General features: G+C 50.8%; 1 protein-coding gene across 3 annotated transcripts in view; it reads right to left on the bottom strand.

Moving 5' to 3' along the window:
* The window catches only part of Syk (spleen associated tyrosine kinase), a 66,305-nt gene that overhangs the window by 19,175 nt on the left and 25,244 nt on the right, over positions 1–21,886 (bottom strand). For 2 of the 3 annotated variants that reach the window (XM_055595269.1, XM_055595270.1), the window contains exons 4-7: positions 8,721–8,859; positions 7,405–7,486; positions 6,709–6,734; positions 5,239–5,307 (exon numbers count right to left, since the gene is read on the bottom strand). In XM_055595269.1, coding sequence (XP_055451244.1) covers positions 5,239–5,307; positions 6,709–6,734; positions 7,405–7,486; positions 8,721–8,859 — 316 coding nt within the window. The remainder of the gene's footprint in view (positions 1–5,238; positions 5,308–6,708; positions 6,735–7,404; positions 7,487–8,720; positions 8,860–21,886) is intronic. The other variant, XM_055595271.1, reaches the window with a different exon arrangement.

The following is a 21,886-nucleotide window of genomic DNA, read 5'->3' as shown; positions in this document are numbered from 1 at the left end:
AAGAAGAAGAAGAAGAAGAAGAAGAAGAAGAAGAAGAAGAAGAAGAAAGCAGCATATCAGAAGCAGCAGGGATCAGTGCTGAGGGACCCTGAACATGAGAGCTTTCTAGAGGGAGTTCATACCCAGAGAGGAAGGTGCTGCCCTTCATCTAGCTGGTGGAGGAAAAGACTCTCTTCTCCGCTGGAAACCAGGGCTCCCCTTTCAGGGGCTGTGGCTCAGGGCTTCGTTCCCATGCAGCCCAACATAAAGCACCTTATGAGAATGAGCACTCAAGACCCAGGCACAGCTAACCCATGAGACCCAGGGATACCTAACCTTTCTCATCTGGATGCCTCAGCCCTGTTCCTGCCACCTCCTCCTTCCTGCATCGGTGGAGGCCTTTGGGACTGGGGCAATAACGGCTCCTCACTTGTCTGAAGGAATGGGTGATTTTCCACTGGGGGGGGGAGAGCAGCAACTGGCTGCTTTATGATGTAGATGAAGCTATGTGGTCCCACTTCCAGGTTTCCCACAGTCCCCGAGAATAGGCTCTTGGTAGCACCACTGTTGCCACTAAAAGCCCTGGAAGCAAAGCCTCAGCTGAAAAAAGAGCTAGGGCTCTTCTTACGGAGTGAACACAGAGGCGCGGGTCGATCTTAAAATGGAGGGAAACATGAACTGTGGTGCAAAGTGTGTTGCTGGTGGACAGCACGGGCACGCCTTCTCAGTCTGTCCACTTTGTGCTTGCTGCTCTGCCCACTTCCCTGGCATCAGCCTTTCTGCACTGAGAAAAGAGCTGTGAGGAACTTGCCCACAGCCTCACCACCCCCACTCTCCGACAATACACAACTTCTAGGCGCCTCTAAGATGGCATCAGCTACCCAACCTCGGCTAGATGATGTTCAAGTTCAAACTACTCTGTCACAATGCATTAAAAGTGGTGATGCATTAGACGTGCTTGTGTGTGTGCATGCATAGCGGTGTGTGTGCAGCTGAGCAGTTGTGTGTGTGCTTGTGCATTTGGAGGCCATAAGTCAACTCAGGCGTTGTTCTTCAGGAACCATCCACCCTGGTTTTTGACACAGGATCTCTCCTGGCTGCATGGCTGGTCAGTAAGCCCCAGGGACCTGCCTGTCTCTGCTTTCCAGACCTGTGATCACCAGAGCTCTCCACCACACCCAGAATTTCATGTGGGTGCAAGGGCTCGAACTCAGGCCCTCTTAGTTGTGTGATGAGCACTTTATTGACTGAGCATGTTCTCTGTCTCTCTGTCTCTGTCTGTCTCAGTCTCTCTGTGTCTCTCTGTGTCTGTCTCTGTCTGTCTGTCTGTCTGTCTGTCTTTCTCTCTGGGACTTTGATGTGAACCAAAGAGAAAAGCAGAAGCTCCCTGGCTCGTGGAGCTGGCGGCCTCCGCCCAGCATCCTGCTTCTACAGCCTGGACTTTTACTTTCTAGATCTTGTCTTTTGCCCTCAGCTTTGTGCAAGTATTTTCCAATCAGACAACATTGGTAGTAGGGTGGATGGTAATATGCCCCAGAGGCCAGAGGCAGTGGGCTCCGGGACACTGGCTGCAACCAGCTGGACATAGTTCCCAGTCTCAGAGGAGCACAGGCCAGCCCAAATAACAGCACCCAGATGAGAGCAGACTCTGCCACACAGCTGGATGTGCTCAGGCCTGAAGATGGGCACATGCCTTGTGAAATTATTCTTTTACCTTACAGCAAAGATCTGAAACTTGGGCCCCTCTGACTACACTTTCTCAAAATCCCAGCTATCCAAGTTGATACTGAATAAAACACAAAGACAGGTTCTTATAAAACATCCAGGGATGTGTGTCTGCTTAATGGTCTCGGAGTCGGAGGGTTGCAGCTGGGAAGCCTTCTCCAGGCTCCAAGGGCATGGCCATGGCCCTAGTAACCAACAGAAATGCCAGGATCCACAACAGCAGAGATTTTGATTGGCCACAGTGCACTTATGCCTTATCCAAGTGTAATTACACTCTAAGAATGGGAAACACATTACTATTTTCTGAATTTAAAACCCACCTGCCATGGGCCTGAACAAACATCTCAGTGGCTAAGGTATTGTATCCCTATTGCTATTTGCAGAGGACCTGAATTAGGTTCCCAGCACCCACCCTGGGGTGCTCACAGCTGCCTGCAACCCTAGCAGTAGAAAACCCATTCTTTTCTTGCCTCTGACAGCACCTGCACAGGTGCAGCATACTCTCTCTCTCTCTCTCTCTCTCTCTCTCTCTCTCTCTCTCCTCTCTCTCTCTCTCGCTCTCTCTCTCTCTCTCTCTCACACACACACACACACACACACACACACACGTACACACAGATAACAATCCATTTAAACATGGACTTGACTTTGTGAGTACTTTTCTTCTCCTGGTGCTAGTGGCCAAATCCAAGGCCTTATGCTTGATAGACAAGGACTCTTGAGTCCTTGTCACTGAGCCAAATCCCCATCCTAGTTTCAGTTTTTTCTAATGAAAATTTCAAATTATTAATCATAAAATCAAAGCACACTTTTCATTAATTCTTGAAATGCTAGAGTTAATTAAAGTGTTTGCTGACTGGGTTGTGTTGGTGTTGGCCTTTTTTTTAATGTGCACATCGTGTGTGTGTGTGTGTGTGTGTGTGCATGTGTGTGTGTGTGTGTGTGTGTGTGTGTGTGTGCATGTATGTGTGTATGGATATGTATAGATTCAGGGGCCAAAGGCTGATGGCAGATGTCTTTTTCAATAGCTTCTCCACTGAATTTTCTGAGACAGTGTCTCTCCTGGAGCTTGCCCATTGTCTAGACCTGCTAGCCAAAGGCCCCTGCTGCCTTGCCTCCTCAGCCCTGTGATGGCAGTTGTGTGCCACTGTGCCTGCCTCCTTACATGGGTGCCAGGGATCTGAACTTAGGTGCTCACACTTGCATGGCTGGTACTTTCCTGCCTGGGCCATCTCTCCTCGCTGCAGTGTTGGCATCTTAGCACACCAACTAGCTGTCCTGCGTGCTCCTCACTGAACCATGTGGAGATCTCAGAACAAGTCAGGACTGCTGCCAATGGAATTACAGCCCCTAGCCAGCTGACCTGTAAGGATTACCCTGTGTGGGCCTGACTCAGGCAGGTGAGAGTCCTCAGCTGCAAGTCCCCAAGGAAAGGAAAGCTTGCTGATTCCTACCATGGGGAAGCTTTAGCCATGCCACTGAGGTCCCAGCCAGCTTGACAATCTCCCTGTCGACATTGCAATTGCTTAGCTAGTCTGTGTAAATGTGTGAGGTAAGTCCTTGTAATACATCTGTGTGTAGATATATGCAAGTAATAAATTTGCCACGTGTAAGCACCGACATATGCATACATAAATGTACATACCATACAGATGTATGGAAGTGCATATGTAATGCAAAGTTAATACACAGCTATGTACACACAGACAAAGACAATTCCATGTATGCCTGCATATACGAATGTGTCATACATGTTTACATGTGCTTGTCTCTGGCGGAAGCCAAGAGATAAGTGTGAAATGCCAGGATGAAAGTGCTCCATGCAGGACTGTGCCGAGCGGGGCTGTGAGTTAGCCACAGGCCTTGGATGAGGACAAGTGGGGTGACGGAGTGTGGTAGGAAGCACGTGAGGAGTCAGGTTGAGGAGGAAGAGAAGGAGGAGGCACGGGGTTTACCCAGTGCCCCACGGTGTTCTGCGCTTGTCGGGATTACCAAGTCTGTGGGCGTCACACTGAGCCACAGTGTTGCAGCCGCTGCCTGAGTGGACTTTACACTGACATCCGTGGAACGCTCCCTCAACCAGGCACATCGTAAGTACCTTAGCCTCTGAGGCACCATGCTACTACTTTCCACTGGGCACGCTGGACATGGGTTACCCCTGTTGCAAAATGGGACCCTCAGCCCGGAGACTGTATCGGACTCTGAGCACGGCTCAGGCTGGTGAGAAGGGCAGTTGTGGATTTTTCCCCAGCATTACCCATCACTGATTGCTCGGAGAGTGGCACAGCCTCCTCTCTCTCCAGCCACCACACGCTTCTCTTTTCTGTGCTCTGGTCAGCAGGATTAAGACCCTCTAGTGAGTGGTCCATGCAGAGAAGAATTGGTGAGTAAAATTTCTTGGCTTTATGCCTTTTGTTTCTAATAAGTACTCTAGCACTCAACTCGGTGTGTCTATGCTCGGTCATGTGCCCACACGCTTGGAGAAACATTAATTTAAAATGGAAACAACTGTTAGTAGAGGCAACCTTACCTAAAAGGTAAAAATAGATATGAAAAAAACAATCTATACATATCATATATGCATGTATGTGTGTGTATATACATCTGTCTTTGCATATATGTAATACACACATGTGTGTTTATGTGTGTGTGTCTGTCCATGCTTGTGTATGTGATTCACTATAAATAAGTCCATACAAAGGTCATGATGGAACTCCTTGTAATTCTGCAACTTGAGAGATGGAAGGTAAATTCAAAGACAGCCTGGGCTACAGAGGAAAATCTGTCTCACAAAAACAAGGGCTGGAACACAGCTCAGTGGTAAAGCACCTGAGTTTGACTCCCAAACCCTGAAAAAAAATCCTTTTACATGTATTTACTCAGAGTGTGCATGAGTCTTGGCACATCCGTGGCGTGAGAAGACTCTCCTTCTACCACGTGGGTTCCAGGGACCAAACAGGTAGCAGGTGCCTTTTGCCTCTGAGCTATCTTCCCCTCAAAGTTGCCTTTTTTACTGTCCCTCAAAACTCAGTCATGTAACAAAATATAGGAATCACCCTGATGCCTTGAGGGGCAAAGCACCCCTGGAGCCCCTAGTCCCCTCCCTTGTGAAGACCTCTACGTAGCAGAGGACCTGATACTGCAACATGGGACCCCGGACAGCGATGGTGAGCTGACTGTACAAAGATTGCGACTCGGCAGGCTGTGTTCATTGCAATGACTGAAGTTATGTGTTGTAGAGGACAAGGCCACAAAGCAGACAGGTTGCACATCAGCAGCGACGGAGAAGCTACAAGCAAAGCCCACATGCCCAGCAAAGAGCCACGAGGCTCAGCAGGACACAGGAAGCAGGGTGCAGAGAAAGAGCTGTGAAGACACAGTGCAGGGCTGCCAGGCTCAGCATGTGCACTGAAACTGGGCATGCGTGGGCGGGAGGCGTGGAGGCTGGGCCCCAGTCAGCCAGCGGACCATGAACTGCGGGCGGGTCTACCCTACCACTTAGTCAGGGGCAGTGAGCAGGGGACGCTGTAGCACCTTTTTGTGGCCAGGCTTTGGGAAGGAGTAGGATTTGATTCTTGAGATTATTCCACCTGGTGTCCAGCTCTAGAAAGCACAATGGCAGAGAGGAACAGAGCATTTAGTTTCAGAAAACACACGTGGGATATTCTTCATCGTGACAGGCTACCTGGCCTTGCTTCTGCAAATGCATGCCCGGCCCCTTGACCTCTCCCAGGGAGGATTTCCTGCATGAAAGCGGATTATTGGAGATGCTTCCAAAAGAGTCTAACACTCTAGCTGAGAGGTCTAGAACATTCAGTATTTTCCCAGACGGCTACAAAATTAAAGCTGAGAAGTGAAGCAGCCGTGGTGTCTGTGGAGATGTTGTGTCTCAGGCCCCACAAGAGACTCTAATCACTGGCTGCCTGGTGGCATCACTGTTCAGTGGCAATGATTGCAATATGACACTGTCATCTACAAATGGTCGCAGCTCTCAGGCCAGAAGTTGGACATGCCTGAGAAGGACAACAGATCTTTCTCAAGGGCACAAGAATGATGATGAACACCAAGTCCACGAGAAGCACGAGGGCTCCGGGGGCCACTGTGTTTCCGAGGACGACCCTCAAGTTCACTGGTGTTTTAACCAATTCAAGGTCTTCCAATTTGGTAACAAGTGCTAACCCTGGGATAAACAGTCTCCGTGCTGAGTGGAAGACCATCCCCAGGGGGACAGACCTGTGTTTGGCTTTTGGTAGATCTTGTTTTTCAGGAGCTTAGCAGAGAAGCTGGGAACTATTTCCTGGTGTGCTCATGGCCTGGGATGTCCCCACTGATGTCCCTGTGATATGATAGAGTGACTCCTGAGGAGTAACAGCCTAAGTACTAGCTCCTCCATCCTGGATGGAGGAGGGACTTGAGCTTCTTCTCTCCGTGTGGGCATGATGATGGAAGGGGACCCTAACACAGGGGCATCTGGGTACATCCTATCTAGTGACAGAGTGGGATGTGGGCCTTTCTCTTGATGTGTACCAAGGACACCCTCCCTCCCCTAATCCTGGGTCATACCAATTTACACAGAGGATTAAGTCCCTAGAAATAATGTATCAATTGGTTTGGTCAAGGCTGTTGAGTAGCCAACCTCAAGGAGATACCTATCTGCTGATCGTGTTACACAGATATGCATGTTGGCAGGCCTGTGGATGGCACACTCGAGTTCACTCAGACATCGCAAGGCTGAATTTGAACACTCGATTTCCCTTTTCTACATCTGATCTGACAGTGGGTTTCTTCCTCATCCTGCACACTTCTGAGAACTGAGAGAAAATAAGACAGCCAAGAAACCATGAAACCCTTCTTAGCTCAGCAGATGGCTTCCCAGACTCACTGGAACTCCCAGTGAGTTTTCAGGGATGTGCTTGAAGTACAGGTTCTGTGCTAACTAAAACCTGATTTTCCCATGTGCTTGGACATACTGCTTCCCCAGCAGAGGCACCTGTGAATACTCACCACGGTGTTTGGGCTCGGCAGGGTACCTGCAAGAAGAATGTGCTACGGTTACAGTTCAATTACTGTTGCGTTCCTGTGAGCCACCTACTTCTCAGATTAATGAGTACGACTGGACCGTGCTGGGGAGACTGAACTTTCTTTCACTGGATTTTTCACATCTTCAGTTAAGCTCTTCATTTTGAGACAGGGTCTGACTATATACCAGGCTGGTCTTGAACTCACACAGATTGCCTGCCTCTGCCTCCTCAATGCTAGGATTAAAGGTGTGCCCCACCATCCCTGGTAACACATTCAATTCAAATCCACGACTTTTTTGTTTTGTTTTTTAAGGATTTTTTTTTTTAGTTCAGTGTATGAGTCCTCTGTTACACCTACACACCAGAAGAGAGCATCAGATCTTGTTATAGATGGTTGTGAGCCACCATGCCATTGCTGGGAATTGAACTCAGGACCTCTGGAAGAGCAGACAGTGCTCTTAACCACTGAGCCATCTCTCTATCCCCCCACACACACCCAAAGCTATAGTGATTGGTTATCTTTCAACTAATGATTCCTCCAGTTGAAGTGACATCAAGTTCAATCACTTGGTAAAAACCAAAGCCTCATTCTGCTTCCACCTGGAATAGGCAAACCTGACACCAGGCTGACCATGACCAGTTTCCCCAACCCACAGGCTCGGCTGCCCCAGCCACTCACCCAACTGTGCGCCAATCTTTTGACATGGTACCGTGAGGACTCTCAACAGCCCGTCAGGCTTGTAGGAGTAATGCTCCACTAACTGCAAGAGAGAGCAAGGAAGAAAGCGGTTAATGAGGGAGAGGTAGGAGCCGGTGGCAGAGCCACAGCCCTCTTAGGCTTCAGAGCCATCTACAGTGCAGATGGTGTCTTCTAGAGGGTACTTCGGGGATGGGTAGGGGATGTCCTTGGGTAGAGCCAACAAACTTGTTATCCTTGAAGCAGCTGGTCACACTCACAGTCAGAGTGCACAGTGAATGAATGCAAGAATGCTCACTGCTTAGCACGCTCCTCGTTTGTACGGACCAGAACCCAACCCTAGGGAACGGTGCCACCCACCATGGCCTGGCTCCCCCGACATCAATTCATGGAATCAAAACAATTCTCACAGACATGCTCACGAGCTAACCTACACAGCCCTTCACTGAGACTCTCTTCTCAGGTGATTTAGATTGTGTCAAAATAACAACTAACCATCACATAGCCAGATGGTGATACATTAGGGATTTGAGGTCTCCAAACCATGTCTGTCATCACCCGATCCTTTACTGGCTTATTTGTTTATTTGCTAAGATAGGATTTTGCTAGATAGCCCAGGCTGGCCTTGAATTTACTATGTACCTCAGGAAGGCCTTCAACTTTTGATCCTTCTGCCTCCACAGTTAATGTAGTTGTTATGCCAAATTGAGGAGGCAAAATGTGCATGGAAGCAATTTGGGGGGCTGGGTGAACAATGTTGGGCTGCTTCTGCACACTTAAGTTGCCTGTAGGTTTACAGACAGCTGTTGACAGCTGGGTTGAGAAAAACACCCTCCACAGAGCAGTGTTCTTCAGTGTCCCTGGACAGGAAGTTTGGATCCCAGAAAGAATGTGTGTGTGTGTGTGTGTGTGTGTGTGTGTGTGTGTGTGTGTGTGTACATGTTATTCTAGTCCCCGATGGCAGGACCTTCTGTTAAATTCTGAACACAGCCCAGGAATACATGATCTTGAGGCACCAAGAACTTAATGGCTCTAGATAGGTGATGAAAACATCTGCAGCTTCATGTGTCAGCATTTCCCAAACACGTAGTCTAGAAAGAAGTAGGCTGATGGGGTATATGGGACAGACAGCCTCATCCCTCCTCTTGTTTCTGAGAGTTTTGGAACTGCACTGTGCCCTCCAGAGAGGGAGGGAGAGAGAGAGAGACACACACAGAAAGAGAGAGAGAAGGGAGGGATTAGAGCAAAAGCAGAGAGAGAGAGAGAGTGCAGAAAAAGCATTCAGAGAGGGGGCTCACCTGCCAGAGGGTGTCAAACTTCTTCCCCTCAGGGATGGAGAGCTTCCCGGTCTTGTCTCTGTCGATGCGATAGTGTAACACCTTCCCTTCGTGCAGCACGCACAGCGCGTAGGAGCCACTGTTGTCTCTGGCCCTGATCCTTGGAGAGAGAGCACAGCGTGTTACTCTGACCTCTTGACCTGGGAAGCAGTACCCTGGCCACAGCTGGGGTTCCCACTGGGCGGCAGGCGCTCACCAGAACCAGCACGCCGGCAGGGGGCTGGCAGGCAGCACCCAGATCTCGAGGTCTCCGAGGCTCAGTACCGGAGCCGGAGGCTGACCCAGCAACAAGGAAAAGGACAATGTCCGAGGCCCAACAGCTCTGGAGATCAGTGAGAGAGCTTGGGGTGTGCATAGCTCAGGGCAACGGGTGCAGGCTTTGGGGTATCCAGGAAGCCCCCAGACTCATCTCCATTTTTAACTACAGGCACAGGTGTGGTGCAGATGGAAAGTCTAGTGGGCACTTTAACAGAATCTTCTAGAGCACACACAAAAGATTATGAATGCTTCTACTCCCATGGCTTTCTCCATTCTCTTGATCTCTCCCTAGGGCCAGGGCCAGGGCCAGGACCAGGGCCAGGGCCAAGGCCAGGTTTAAAATACTATTTGGTAATAGCAGGTAGCATTGCCTGCCTGAGAAGGAAATGGTAGCCACCAGGGTGAGCCAATAGAGACAGCCGAGGCCCCGTAAGCACCCATAGATGAACTGAGGACTCCATTTTCACTGCCATCATGAACTACACGTGGGATTCTGGACCCCCTTGCCAGGTGGCAACATACTGGCTCGCCCTTGAACCAAGGCACATGCGCAAAGCAGTCCTGCCCTTAGAGGAGAAAGCGGTACTTGGAAAGCTCAGTCCCCAGAGAGGGTGTGATCCAGGCTGATGTGGCAAGGAGAGAAGTGACTGTTCCAGCTGAGAATCTCATTTCTGCCCAGACAAGCCATTCCCCACTTTCCAGAAACTCACACCTTCTAACCGTGAGGTCTGGGGGAAGGGTGTGTCCCTGAGCCATCTGTGCGGTCTGGGAGTCAGTCCCTGAGGTCTCTGCAGCCTCTCCATTTGCTAAAACAAGGAAAGTGAATCCTCAGAGCATTCATCAACCTCCAAATGCTTCGCACTTGGGAAGAGTGTAGTTGGGTCCCAGCTGCCCTGGGGGAAGGGTGTCTGCAAACCGGTGCAATTTGTGCTGCTTTCTCGGGGTACAAGACACCAAGGCCACAGCCATAGCCACAATTCAGGCTGAGCTGGGCCTTGGAACCGGATGTGACCACACTTCTCTTTCCCCTGCCATGCCCATCTCTTGAAAGTGGGGGAGGTTCCTTTTGAAATGGTTCATGGCTGGCACAGTGGGCAGGGCTCGCTCCAGGCCCCTGCTTGAAGCTCAGGCCAGGTGGTGAGGAGTGGAAGACCCTTCTCTGCCCTTGCAGATGCCTATTCTAAACTTTCGCCACTGTGGAAACAGCCCCTTCCTCCTACAGCGAGTCACCAGCACCCTGAGGTACCAATCCCTTTAGATAGTCATGTGGCTGATTAGAGCCTTGTCAGTATTGGGTAATGCCCAACCACACAATAAATCACCATGTATGGACAGAGGGTTGAACTTGTTTTCTAGGGAAGCCATTCACAATGTGTGCTGCCTCCGTCTTACAGACACCAGTGGCTTGCAGAGAGGAGACTGTGTGCACACACATACATGTAAGGGTCTGGGGACACAGCTCGGGGGTAAGAACACTTACTATGAAAGCAGGCTGGACAAGGTCATGTGTGTCTGCAAGCCCAGTGATGGGGGTTGGAGACAGGCAGATGCTAGGAGCTCAGGGGCTGGCCAGCCCAGCCAAAGCAGTGAGCTTCAGGTTCAGTGAGACACTCTGCATCAGAGGAATACGTGGAGAGCGACAGAGGAAGACGCTGGAAGTCCTCCTCAAGTGTCTGCACTTACATGCATGGCCACGCACCCTAACACACATAGGCAGGCATAGAATACAGTGGTAGAGGGAAAAAGAGTGTGTGTGTGTGTGTGTGTGTGAGAGAGAGAGAGAGAGAGAGAGAGAGAGAGAGAAAGAGAGAGAGAGAAAGAGAGAGAGGACAAGAGGGAAGACAGGGAGAGGGAAGAAAGGATAAAGTGGGAGGGGAGGGAGAGGAGGGCATGAACACCTATCATGCCACCAACAGGACGTAGAGGCAGGAGGGCCGGTAGCTCCCTCCATTGCATAGAGAGCTGGAGGCTGGGCTGGGGTCCAGGAGATAAGGACAAGACAGACCAAAACAAGAAGCACACACATGAAGCACATGAAGAACTTGTACATACACTATAAAAGTGGATCAGGGGAGAAAGGTGACAAGAGGACACCGACATGTCATTCCTCTTACTACGAGCCCCTCACACCTGAGATCCCAAAGTTATGGAAAGAAAGGATGGGTCTGAGTCCCTCCATCCTTGTTGATCTCGTACTGATTAATCCATCCTGCCTCGGGCCTTGGTTGGCTTTTCTGTAGCTGAAGAAGAAAGGGCACTCCAGGGTCTGTGCTGCTGAGAAAAGGCGCACTATTTTCAGCCACAGAGAGGTATCCACACAGACTCTGAGCCTCCAACCTCCTATGCACTTCTTGGAGTTCACCTCTCACTGTGCTGAGGGAGGAAGGTCCGCGGGGGACAGGAATACAGGGCCAGCCTAGGCAACACAGCAGTGTCTCACTGGTAAACAAACCCAATATACCAGGCCCAGTGCCCAGGGAGGCAGATACCCAGAGGGATGGTGTAATGTGACCCTGTGAGAGTTATCTTTTTAAGAACCTCTCAGCTTCATACTCTCCACCTTGAACTGGCAATTCAAAGATGCTGTGAGTACGATTTGGCTAACAGCTACCCATTTTTAAAAGATGTGTTTGCTCCTTGCTTGTGGCTGCTCCACATTTTGTATGATTCACTCCTTCAATAGGTTTCGTAAAATGTAGGCAAATACTGACTAGGATCCCAGGGAAGAGAAAAATCCACAGAGAATTTGAGCCTCCCACCTCCTTTGTGCCTGTTTGGAGGAAGAAACATAAGGTAGATCACAAACCCAAGTAAAGTCAGTGCAAGCTCACTGACATAACAGCCCCCGCTCCATGTTTTTAATACATTGAAAAACCTAAGAAAGAAATTGCAAAGGATCCATTGTATTTCCTAAACCCCCTTACCCCAGTTGAAATATGCAGAACCCCCATCCTGTGAAGAGAGCCGGGCAGTGGCTGATATAGATCGAAAGGGGTATAGAAAATGAAATCATAATAAAAGGGGTCATTTGCTGAGACATATGAGCACCTCAGACTTGTGTTGGAGGGACAGGCTGGCGCTCTCTGTGCTTGTCAGAAACTGCGCACAACCCCAGTGTGGACAAGGCACTGAGCAAACTGTCAAATCCTACAGCAAATCCACTGAAGCAAAGGAAAGAGCTGGACCAACCAGGTGAGAGTGGCAGCTACAAACAGTGCTACTAAGTATCAGGAACAGGAAATGACGGAGGCTGGGGGGAGGCTCCACTGGCAAAGCACTTGCCACACAAGTATGGAGACCTGAGTTCGGATCCCCAGGATTCGAGTTTTTCGGGTGTGGTGGGGGGGGCCTGACGCAGTGGAGACAGGAGGATCCTGGGAGTCACACTGCCCAGCCTATTTGAACTGGTGAGTTCCAGGTTCAGTGAGGGGCCCTGCCTCAAACGACTAGAAGCAGAGTGACAGAGGAAGACCTCCACATCAGCCCGGGCCTCCACACGACAATGCCCCACTTGCACATGTGTGTGCACACGTGCAGCTGCATGAACACATCACGTGACACCCCCCACCCACACACGAGTAAGCATACTCCTTGATTGCTCATACACAAAGTCCCAGAAGGGCCAGAGCAAAAGATTGTATCTAGAGTTGTGCATCTTGATGGTAAAAAAAAAAAAAAGAGGAAGAGAGACATAAAATGTAAATACTTTATGAACACACGTCTAAGAGCGAGCCCCTTGGGGGACGAGTTGGGGGCTGGGGAGGGGTGTCTGCCACTCGGGTTGTATTCAGGTGGTGTTTGCTTGGTGTTTCTTCTTTAAACTGTGCCTGTGTAACTCTGGGGAATTTGGTGTCTCACGCTAAAAGCAGGAAAGGAGTAAAAGGAGGAAGAGGAGCCGGCCTCTGGTGCTTGCACAAGTCTATCTGCTAGAACCCGAGTTTCTTGGAGGCTCCCCAAGGGGACTATGTATCAGTGACTGTCTGTATCGGGGGCCAAGCTCCCCTCAGGCGGCAGGCGGCCCACAGCTGTGGTTACTGCCTGGACACACACTGAGCAGTGCCCACAGTGGCCGGGAGGAAATGGGGGCACAGACAGGAAATCCACAGGCTCAGCATCTACGAATGACAAAGACCAGAAGGGCCTGCCACACCAATGGCCCTGCAGCCCAGAGGTATCTGCAGGCTACAGACAGACCTGCCTGGGGCTGATTTACCTCAGAACAGGAGAACTGGTTAGGAAGCAGCTGCCTGGCCTCTGTCGTGGCTGCCTCCTGTTTCTAAGAGACTTAGCCTGTGTCACGGGTGTCAAACTGGTCCAGGTCTCTGGAGACAGCTCTGAGGTTAATCTTTGTGATTTTGCTGGGTTCCAATGGCTCTAGACTGTTCACAGAAGCCTTTGACTAATGTTTATCCTCCCCCATGTGTGTGTGTGTGTGTGTGTGTGTGTGTGTGTGTGTGTGTGTGTGTACAGGTGTGTGCACTGGTGTGCATGCTGATGTCTGAGGCTCACACTGCTGTCTTGCTTTACTTCTCTCTACTTCCTGAGACAGTGTCTCTAACTGAACTGGGTTGGCATGCTCCTGAGAGTCTCCCATCTCCTCCTCGGTGCTAGGACGACAAGTGTGCAGTGTGGATTCCAGGAACTGAAGTCCTCAAGCTTTTGAGAAAACCACTTCACCAACCCTGCTGTCACCCTGTCACTGTGGCTCAACATTTGACTATTTCCACCCGAAAATTTCCTTGGAGTAAGTAAGATCTTTAGCTTGGCTTTAGAAAGTGCTGGTCTTAGGGTGATGCTCTGGGGCTTATGCTGGAGCTTGTGCTAACTGGCCTCACTAGAGTCCTTGTTCTTCTGTGGCTCTTCCAGGGAGCAGTTTGTGGCTCAGCAGACAGACCTTGTGCCTGCTCCTCCCAGAGGTGAGAGAGGAGGATATTGCTTTTGCCAGAAGGGCTTCACCCTCCTCTCCACTCTTGTGTGCCCTCCAGGGCAAGAGAAAGTGTTCAGGCGCTGAGCAGAGGACCTGGGAGTTGGCGAGACACTGTAGGCTGCCTCTCTGAGACTCTAGGGCTGTGGTCTGCATCAGCCAGGGAAAGAACAGAGCAGAAGGCACACACACCCCAGCCATGGGCCATCCAGTCTCTGTTGCTTCTGTGCAGGAGTATCTGTGGTGGGAAGTTGGAGTGAAGAGGGGAAGAAGGATGTCTGGGCAGGGAAAGAATGGAGGGGAAGGAAAGGGAGGTGAGAGGGGAGGAGGCAGGAGGGGAGAGTAAAAGAGGGGAGGGGAAGAGAGGGGAGGGGAAGAGAGGAGAGGAGAGAATACTAGGTAGGAAAAAAAAAAAAACAAAAACGATCCTTACTCCGAGCTAAGAATGCACAGTAGCTTTTCCAGGAGGGCTAGGGAAAAGAGGGAGCTGGAGATCAAGGGGCAAGAGAAAAGAAACACTGTGTCTGCCAGCACCTTCATCTGGCAGCACACGGGTACACTGGCTACCGTCTGTGCAGACCCTGAAAACAAGGTCAGTCCCTAAAGCGAGCTGGACAGGGGCATGGCAAGCAGGTGTTCTCCATGAGAGCATCATTTAAAACATTTTCCACAAATGTTTCTCCCTGCATTGCGGGGGCGGCACAGTAGGCAAAGTGCCTGCCCTGCGACCACGATGGCCTGAGTTCAGTCCCTAGTCAAGCAAGCAAACAAGCACCAGCAGCCAAGTGTGAAGATTTGTTCTGCTAATCCTTGCGCTGGGGAGGCAGAGACAGGTGGGTAGCTGAGCCAAGGTAACCAGCAAGCTCCAGGGCCAAGCGAGAGAGCCTGTCTCAACAACCAGGTGGACAGCTCCCGAGGAATACCTCCCGAGGCTGGCCGCTGGCCTTTACACACACTCACTGTGTGCGCATACACCCACACACTCCAACGCTTCTTTCTCCTTCTCTCTCTCAGAAGATAGAGTTTCTGTGTGGCTTCTCTTCCTGCTTCCCAGGACCCTGAGCAGCAGCCGTGAACTGATACTGGCATCAGTCTGCAGTGCTCTTTGAACTTTTCCTTCAGGCTGGCTGTGATGCTGTTTTTGATGACCCCGGTGGCATAGCCACACAGATCGAATGAACGACCTGCTTTGATGCACCATGGCAGTGTGGGAAGACTGACTGAGCATGGCTTTCCCTGTGGCACAGGAGGCTCACAACAGCCACTGTTTCATTAACTAGTCATCAAGGAGAAGGGTTTCTCTGATGCTCACAACGTAATTTTGAAATGTATGGATAGAACACAAAGTGAGCTGAAACCTGAGGAGGCAAAAATTGTATGGCAAATAAAGTGAAAGCCCGGGCTTGGGGCTGGGGAAGACAGTTCCATCAGTAAAGCACTTGCTGAGCAAGCGTGAGAGACCCTGTCTCAGGGGACAATGTGGATGGCTCCTGAGACATGAAAATAAGCTTGACCCCTGGCCTCTATCTGAACTCTTACATACCCCTGAAATCATGTGCACACACAAGCTCTCTCTCTCTCTCTCTCTCTCTCTCTCTCTCTCTCTCTCTCTCACACACACACACACACACACACACAGTGGGCGGGGGGCTGAGGTCAATCACCACTACCAGCATTGCAGTGGGCAGGAGCTGACTCTCTCGGGCCGGCAGCAGCGGTTGACCCCTGGAGGAAGGCGTTAATGGTACACACACCCAGACTCCCCACAAACTCAAGCACAAACAGATCACCCTAAATGCAAGCAAGCGGGAGTTATGAGAAAAAGTCATTGAATGAGAGAGGCGGGAGGGGGGATGGAGGACCATGTACCCAGGCATGCTCAGGAGGAAAACCACAGTGCATGGAATATACACTAGCTATGCAGGGAAACTGCAAAGAAACAAATTATGGAATCATAAACATTACCAACCAATGACTTCTAAAAAAATGTCAAGAGACAATTTTGAGAGAGGAAAAAAAGCTCTATTCCAAATATAATTTTTAGACATTGAAAGAAATAACTCTTGAGAAAAAATTAATGAGTGAGTGAAACAACAGATTGGCCAGAGATCGAGCAAAAGTTAGTGCATGAGAAGAAACGCGGCAATAGGACGCATGTGGCACAGAAGGAGAGGCAAAGGGCATCAAGCAGGCGGGACAGGACACAGCGAGGAGGTCCAGCGTGCTTCCCCTGAAGGAAAAACGGGTTTATGAATGGGGAGGAATGGCATATGGACAAGGCGAAAGCAGGCCTTCTCCGGAGTCGATCGGAAAGCTCCCGGACTTAGGTAAGTCTGTAACCACTAGCTCAGCTCTGAACACGTGACCCCCTCCATCTCCACAACAGGACAGCAGGCACCTTTACTGCAGGGAGCACCTGTCAGGATGCGCAGCAGACGCCGCAACTAGACACTAAGTACCATGCTAAGCACAGCTTCTCTTGGGCATCGCTCCTCCTCCACCTGAGCCATGACAAGGTAAAACGGGCTTCAACACAGCTGCCGTGGCATGGCAGGAACCGAGAGCCAGGATGGCTGCAACGTCACTGGTGGGTGGGTGGTGGATGCAGGGTGGGCACAGAGGTAAAGCATGTTCTCACCCCAGGACACAGGATTTTCATCCAGTGCCACATAAGATAGGCAGGGCAGCACAAGCGACTGTCCTGCAACTCAGAGTGCGCTCAGTTAAAACTTCCGAACTGTTTCTGGAAGTTTCCGTGTGGCAGTTTCAGTTTAGCTCACGGCAGCTGGAAAATGGAATCATGGAGAAAGGGGACTACCATAGTCCCTCCAGCTTATTTTCAAGTAAAAGGAGGCTCAGAGATTAAATTAAACCTCAAGAGTGCATCTGCATCATGGAGCTCATGGTGGCCAGAGGGTCTGGCCAACCCAGGTTGCTCACTGTTCCCTCCAGTCTCCCTCGATGACAGCAATACCAGGATCACTCACTGTGATTTCCTCCAACTTACAGAATCTTTTTTTTTTAATAAAGATTTATTTTCATTATTGTCACATAGGTGCATGCGTGTCTGTCTACATGAGTGAAGGCCGAATGTGTGACAGTGGCCTCGGAGGCTAGAGCAAGGCACCAGATGCCCCAGAGCGAGCTGAAGTTACGGGAGGTCGTGAGTGCTAAGGACCACATCCCAGTCCTCAGGGAGAGCAGCAAGAATCCATAACCACTGAGCCATCTGCCCAGTGCCTAATTTCCTTTGTAACACATAGTTAAGTTCTGCGTTTCCAGCTCGGTAGTTCACTTTTGTTTGCAGCAGCTCATCAAGGGGACAGGGATTGATCCGTATTCATGCTGGGCAAATGCTCTATTGCTGAGCTCCCCCTCAACCCTGTAGCAGAATATGCCTCTTAGGTATTCTCATGTAGAAGCATCAAACGGTCTGAATGTTCACTCTCTCTCTCTCTCTCACCAGCCAAACGCTGCAGCCCTGGGGTGTGCTGTATCTCCGCAGATGTGGTAACAGACCTACAGAAATCTCAAATGGCGCTGTTCCTCATGCAACCAGCGATCAGCCACGTGCACAGACTCGGGCAAGGCCATGGGACCACCGCAACCACCACCAGCAGCACTTGAGAACTTGGAAGTGGGAACTGCCGAGTGGTAAACTAAACCCAGCAAACTAACGGCTCAAAGGCTGGGACCCTCCAAGCATGCTTTGCCCAGCCCTCAGTGACATACGTGTGTATGCACGCACATGCGTGCACACGTACATTCACGCACAGAGAGACACTCACATGTCTGAGAGATATTGCTGGGCTTCACCCTCTTTGAGTCATGTGCACACTCTGTGCCCTGAACACAGGAACAAGGACTTCTTGAGGCTTATTTTAACCGAGGTACTAAAGAACTATTATGGAAAAGGGACACACGTGAGATCCCTTCCAATCATACATAATGATAACAACCAGAGCAAGTGCCATGGGCCATCCCAGCTGCAAGTGACAGAGATGGTGTTGAACTCATGGCCAGGCCAGCACAGCCCACTGGACACAGCTTCTGTCTTCCTTACACACTGTCCACATGGGTGCCTCAAAATCATGTTGGTTTCCAATCTGAAGCCTCTCAACACCCCCGCCTTGTCCCCTCCTCCATCATGCAGGCAATCTATGGACAGCATTCTTCACATTCCCTGAGGCCCACCTCAGACCTGGACATCCAGCTCTCCTTCCCAGGGGCTCTCCCAGTGTCCCCTTCCAGCAACTGATCACAAGACAATGGGGTCCGTCTTTTCTCCCACCCAGCAATGCGCCGCCACTTGGGGCCACTCTTCTATTCTGGGTGTGCGGCTCTGCTGGGCTCTCCCTCAGTCTTCAGGCCCCCTCTCATGGTGATGGAGACCTGGGGTTCACCAGAATACCATGGAATGCTGGACCCACCTATTTGCCATCTCTCTCATGCCTGCCCTGGGAGGACATTCTCCCCATACAATGTGCGGCTGCGCTTCCCACCTCTCCTGCTGGACTCCATTTCTCCCCATTTCATTCCACTACTGTCACCTCCTGGGACCCATAATCCCACGACTCTACTGTCCCCTCAGCTCGGCAGGCCCTCGACCCAAAATGCCAACAGAGATCACTGCTGAGTGCTACTCCACCTTAGAATGACCGTCCAGGCTGGTCAGCCCTGCAGACTGGGACACCCTGGTCGGCCCTGCAGTCCTTCTTCCTGCTCCCCTGCCTCTCCTCTCCCTGCTTCTCTTCCTGCTGTCCCTTCTTCTCTCAAACTGTCACACGGTCAGCTCTGTCATAGGCACTTCTTCTCTGTCCTGGCCACCTCTCTTCCCATGGCTGGTCACACTAGGTCCCTGGGGCTCCACGCAGGTACATCATCTGCTTGTGATATCCCCTCCTCAGCCAACCTCCTGTTTCTCTTTCAGGACCACAGGGAAGTCCCTTTACTCTGAGAGTTCCTTGCGCTGAGGCGCTGTTGTACAAGCTAAAATTACAGCTGTTGGAGACAAGAGCCCAGTCCTCCCAAGGCACTCAAAATGAGCTGGGATGATGGCTGAATGTCTACACAAACACAGTAATCACAGCATGGGTGTAGAAACAGCGTCATTAAATTCTAGTAGGCAACAGAGCAAGGGAGATGGTTTCCATAAAGTGTGTAACACACAGGCATGAAGCCTTGAGTTCAAGTCCCAGAACCCACAGAAAAGAACTGGTTGTAATGGCATGGTCTTGCAGTCCCAGCACTGGGGAGTCAGAGACAGTGGGATGCCCTGGGCTTGCTGGCCAGCCCAGCTAGCAGGGTCAGTGAGCGAGAGGCCCTGTCTCAAAACAGAAGGTGGAGAGCAATACAGAGATGCCAAGTGTTGACAGCTGACCCCTCCCTAACACATGCGTTTGTGCAAACGTACTCATGACTATGTATGACTATGTACTCATGTACTCATGACTATGTGTATTTCATGAGACAGCATGGCAGGGAGCGGCATGCTTTCATGTCGCAGGCTCTGCAGTGTGGACCTGAATGACATCTTCCCCCACATAGAGGCAATGACAGTGTGGGGAGCAAGGCCTGTGTGTGTAGCCCCAGAACCCCAGGTCCCACTGGGCTGCGTGCCACCTACCCAGTCAGAAACATGACTCTCTTGTTGAATGAATAACTGACTCTGTGCTCTTTTTTTCTTTTTTTTTTTTTCAGTCTTTGCACAATGTGGGCCGCAAGTCAGAAAATAGGAACTGTGGCTCAAACAGCAGTTTGCTGACTTCCTGCCTTGATGACTCCACAAATATGAAATTTATGGCTCTTGGGAATACAACGGTAGCCTGCTGCCTCCACAGCTGCCCTGGGGGACTCCTATGTTTTGTGCAGTTCTGTCAGCAGTTCCTGCAGATTCTGGCTGATGGCCTGAGGCTTTTCTTCACTCATGAATGCCTTGGTGTGAAGGGAGGCGGGGATGAAGGACTTGGATGGCAGTCCCCCTGGACACAGTGGCGTTCCAGGGTAGACTCAGCCACAAGGGCAGAGTGGCCATCCGTGAGCTCCATCACAGACCAGTCGGCTGGGAGCAAACTGTGTGGGGGTGGAGGACCAGGCTCTTTCTGTAGTGCAGAGAGAGCTTTGATGGCCAACTCCCATTGTCTGGGCCTTCCCAGTCATTCTTCTGCAGGCAGCTGATAGATTAGGGTGGGGAACTAAGAGGGTGAGGAAGGAAAGAGGGAGTGAGGAAGACTTCCAGATCCTTCTGTGTTCACACCTGAGAGAAGCCAAGTCCCAAGAAAGAGGACTTGCTACAATGGACCACAAACAGATGCGAATGATGTGGAGACTGCTGTCTTCTCCCTCTACCCAGCGCTCCTGTGTGGCTGTCCCAGCGTTTGCCTAGTTGCCATGAGCACTGAGAACAAGAGAGGATGGCGAGGATGAACCATGCTCTCTTCACTAAGTTCACACACAGCAGGGGTGGTTGCAGAGAAATGACACAGAGGTCCCACTGAGTACCACACAAAGGATGGAGGAACAGAGGGGACACAGGGTCCATCTTACCAGGAGCAGGACAGAAGCTGGTACCCAGAGTGAGCTGTGCATCTTGTATCATGCCATGGTCCCCACAGTGCAGCCACATGCAGACTACCTTGTCCTCCAGCAAACATTAAATGCAGCATCTTAGTGCAGGCTTATGACAGCAGGATCCTGCAGCCACGGTGCCAAATATTCAGAAGCAGAGCAGGCACCTAACAGTTCAGGGCACAGGACACCCCACCTTACCATGGCCCATTCAGGATGCTACAGGCAAACAGGTCTCCACTGAACATCAGGTAGGCGTGGCCCTCCCCACATAGGAGGACTACCGAGCTCATCCAGCATTGGGAACACTTCATCATGAACCTTCACTGGCCTGGCCTTCGCCCTCTACCCTAGGCTTCTCACACTGCACCAGCTTTGGTGGGGTTTGCCCTCTGCCCTGCTCCTGTGCCCAGGCACCCACCTGTGCTTTTCCCTGGACAGGTGGCTCCTTCTTCCTTACCCTCTAATCATGCCACTACAGTGAGGCAGACATGAGAAAGAACGCTGGCACCCAGCCCAGGGTGCTCCCCATCCACGGAGCCATCACTACAGACTGAAAGGCTTACAGAAGAAAAAAAAAATGTGTCTGGACCAAACATGCACAGATTATTTTTCTTGTCATTGTTGTCTCTTTATAAGGATTTATTTTGAGTTTTGTATAGAAGCCAGAAAACAGTGTCAGACACCCTGGCACTGTAGTTCTAGGTGGTTGGAAGCCACCCAACCCGGGTGTTGTGAAATGAGCCAGCGTCCTCTGCAAGTGCTCTTAATGGCCACCTTTCTAGATCCCTTATTATTCTCTACACAGTACGGTGTGACAAGTATTTACGTGGCCCTGGCGGTGTATTAGATGTGTTTAGATGTGACTCATAGTCCTTGGAGGAAGCACGCGTCTTTCACTTTGTGTAAGGGACTAGAGTGTCTGCAGCTGCCCTGGAACCAACACCTGAGGCTGCAGGTCACAGCCTGGCAGCACGGTCTTCCCAACAACTCCGGGCCTCCCCACCTTGCTCCAAACATTGCGTGTATGAGGGTAGACCCTTGCTGAACTGGCTTGTGCAGTTCCAGTAACCACGAGAGTGCCCCCAGGAGGTCTGTGCCCGTGTATGGAGATTCTTCTGGGAGGGGTGGGCTCACAGTGATTAGCAAGCGACAGAAGACCCATTCCTTAGGAAAATATGAACAAAAATCTGCCTGAAAATAAAGGGGACTAGGAAGTCGCCAAGAGCTGCCTTAGAACCTTGGCTCTTCTGGGCAGTGTAGGTGCTCCTGAGGAGGCATCCCCTCTGAGAACAGTCAGCTGTAAACCCAATCCAGTTTTGACAGAACAAAACAAAACAAAACAAAACAAAACAAAACAAAACAAAACAAAACAAAA

This window comes from Psammomys obesus, unplaced genomic scaffold, assembly GCF_907164565.1.
Source record: "Psammomys obesus unplaced genomic scaffold, mPsaObe1.curated_primary_1811, whole genome shotgun sequence".
In the NCBI taxonomy this organism is placed as follows: Eukaryota; Metazoa; Chordata; class Mammalia; order Rodentia; family Muridae; genus Psammomys; species Psammomys obesus.
This window is presented reverse-complemented; position numbering and strand designations above follow the sequence as displayed.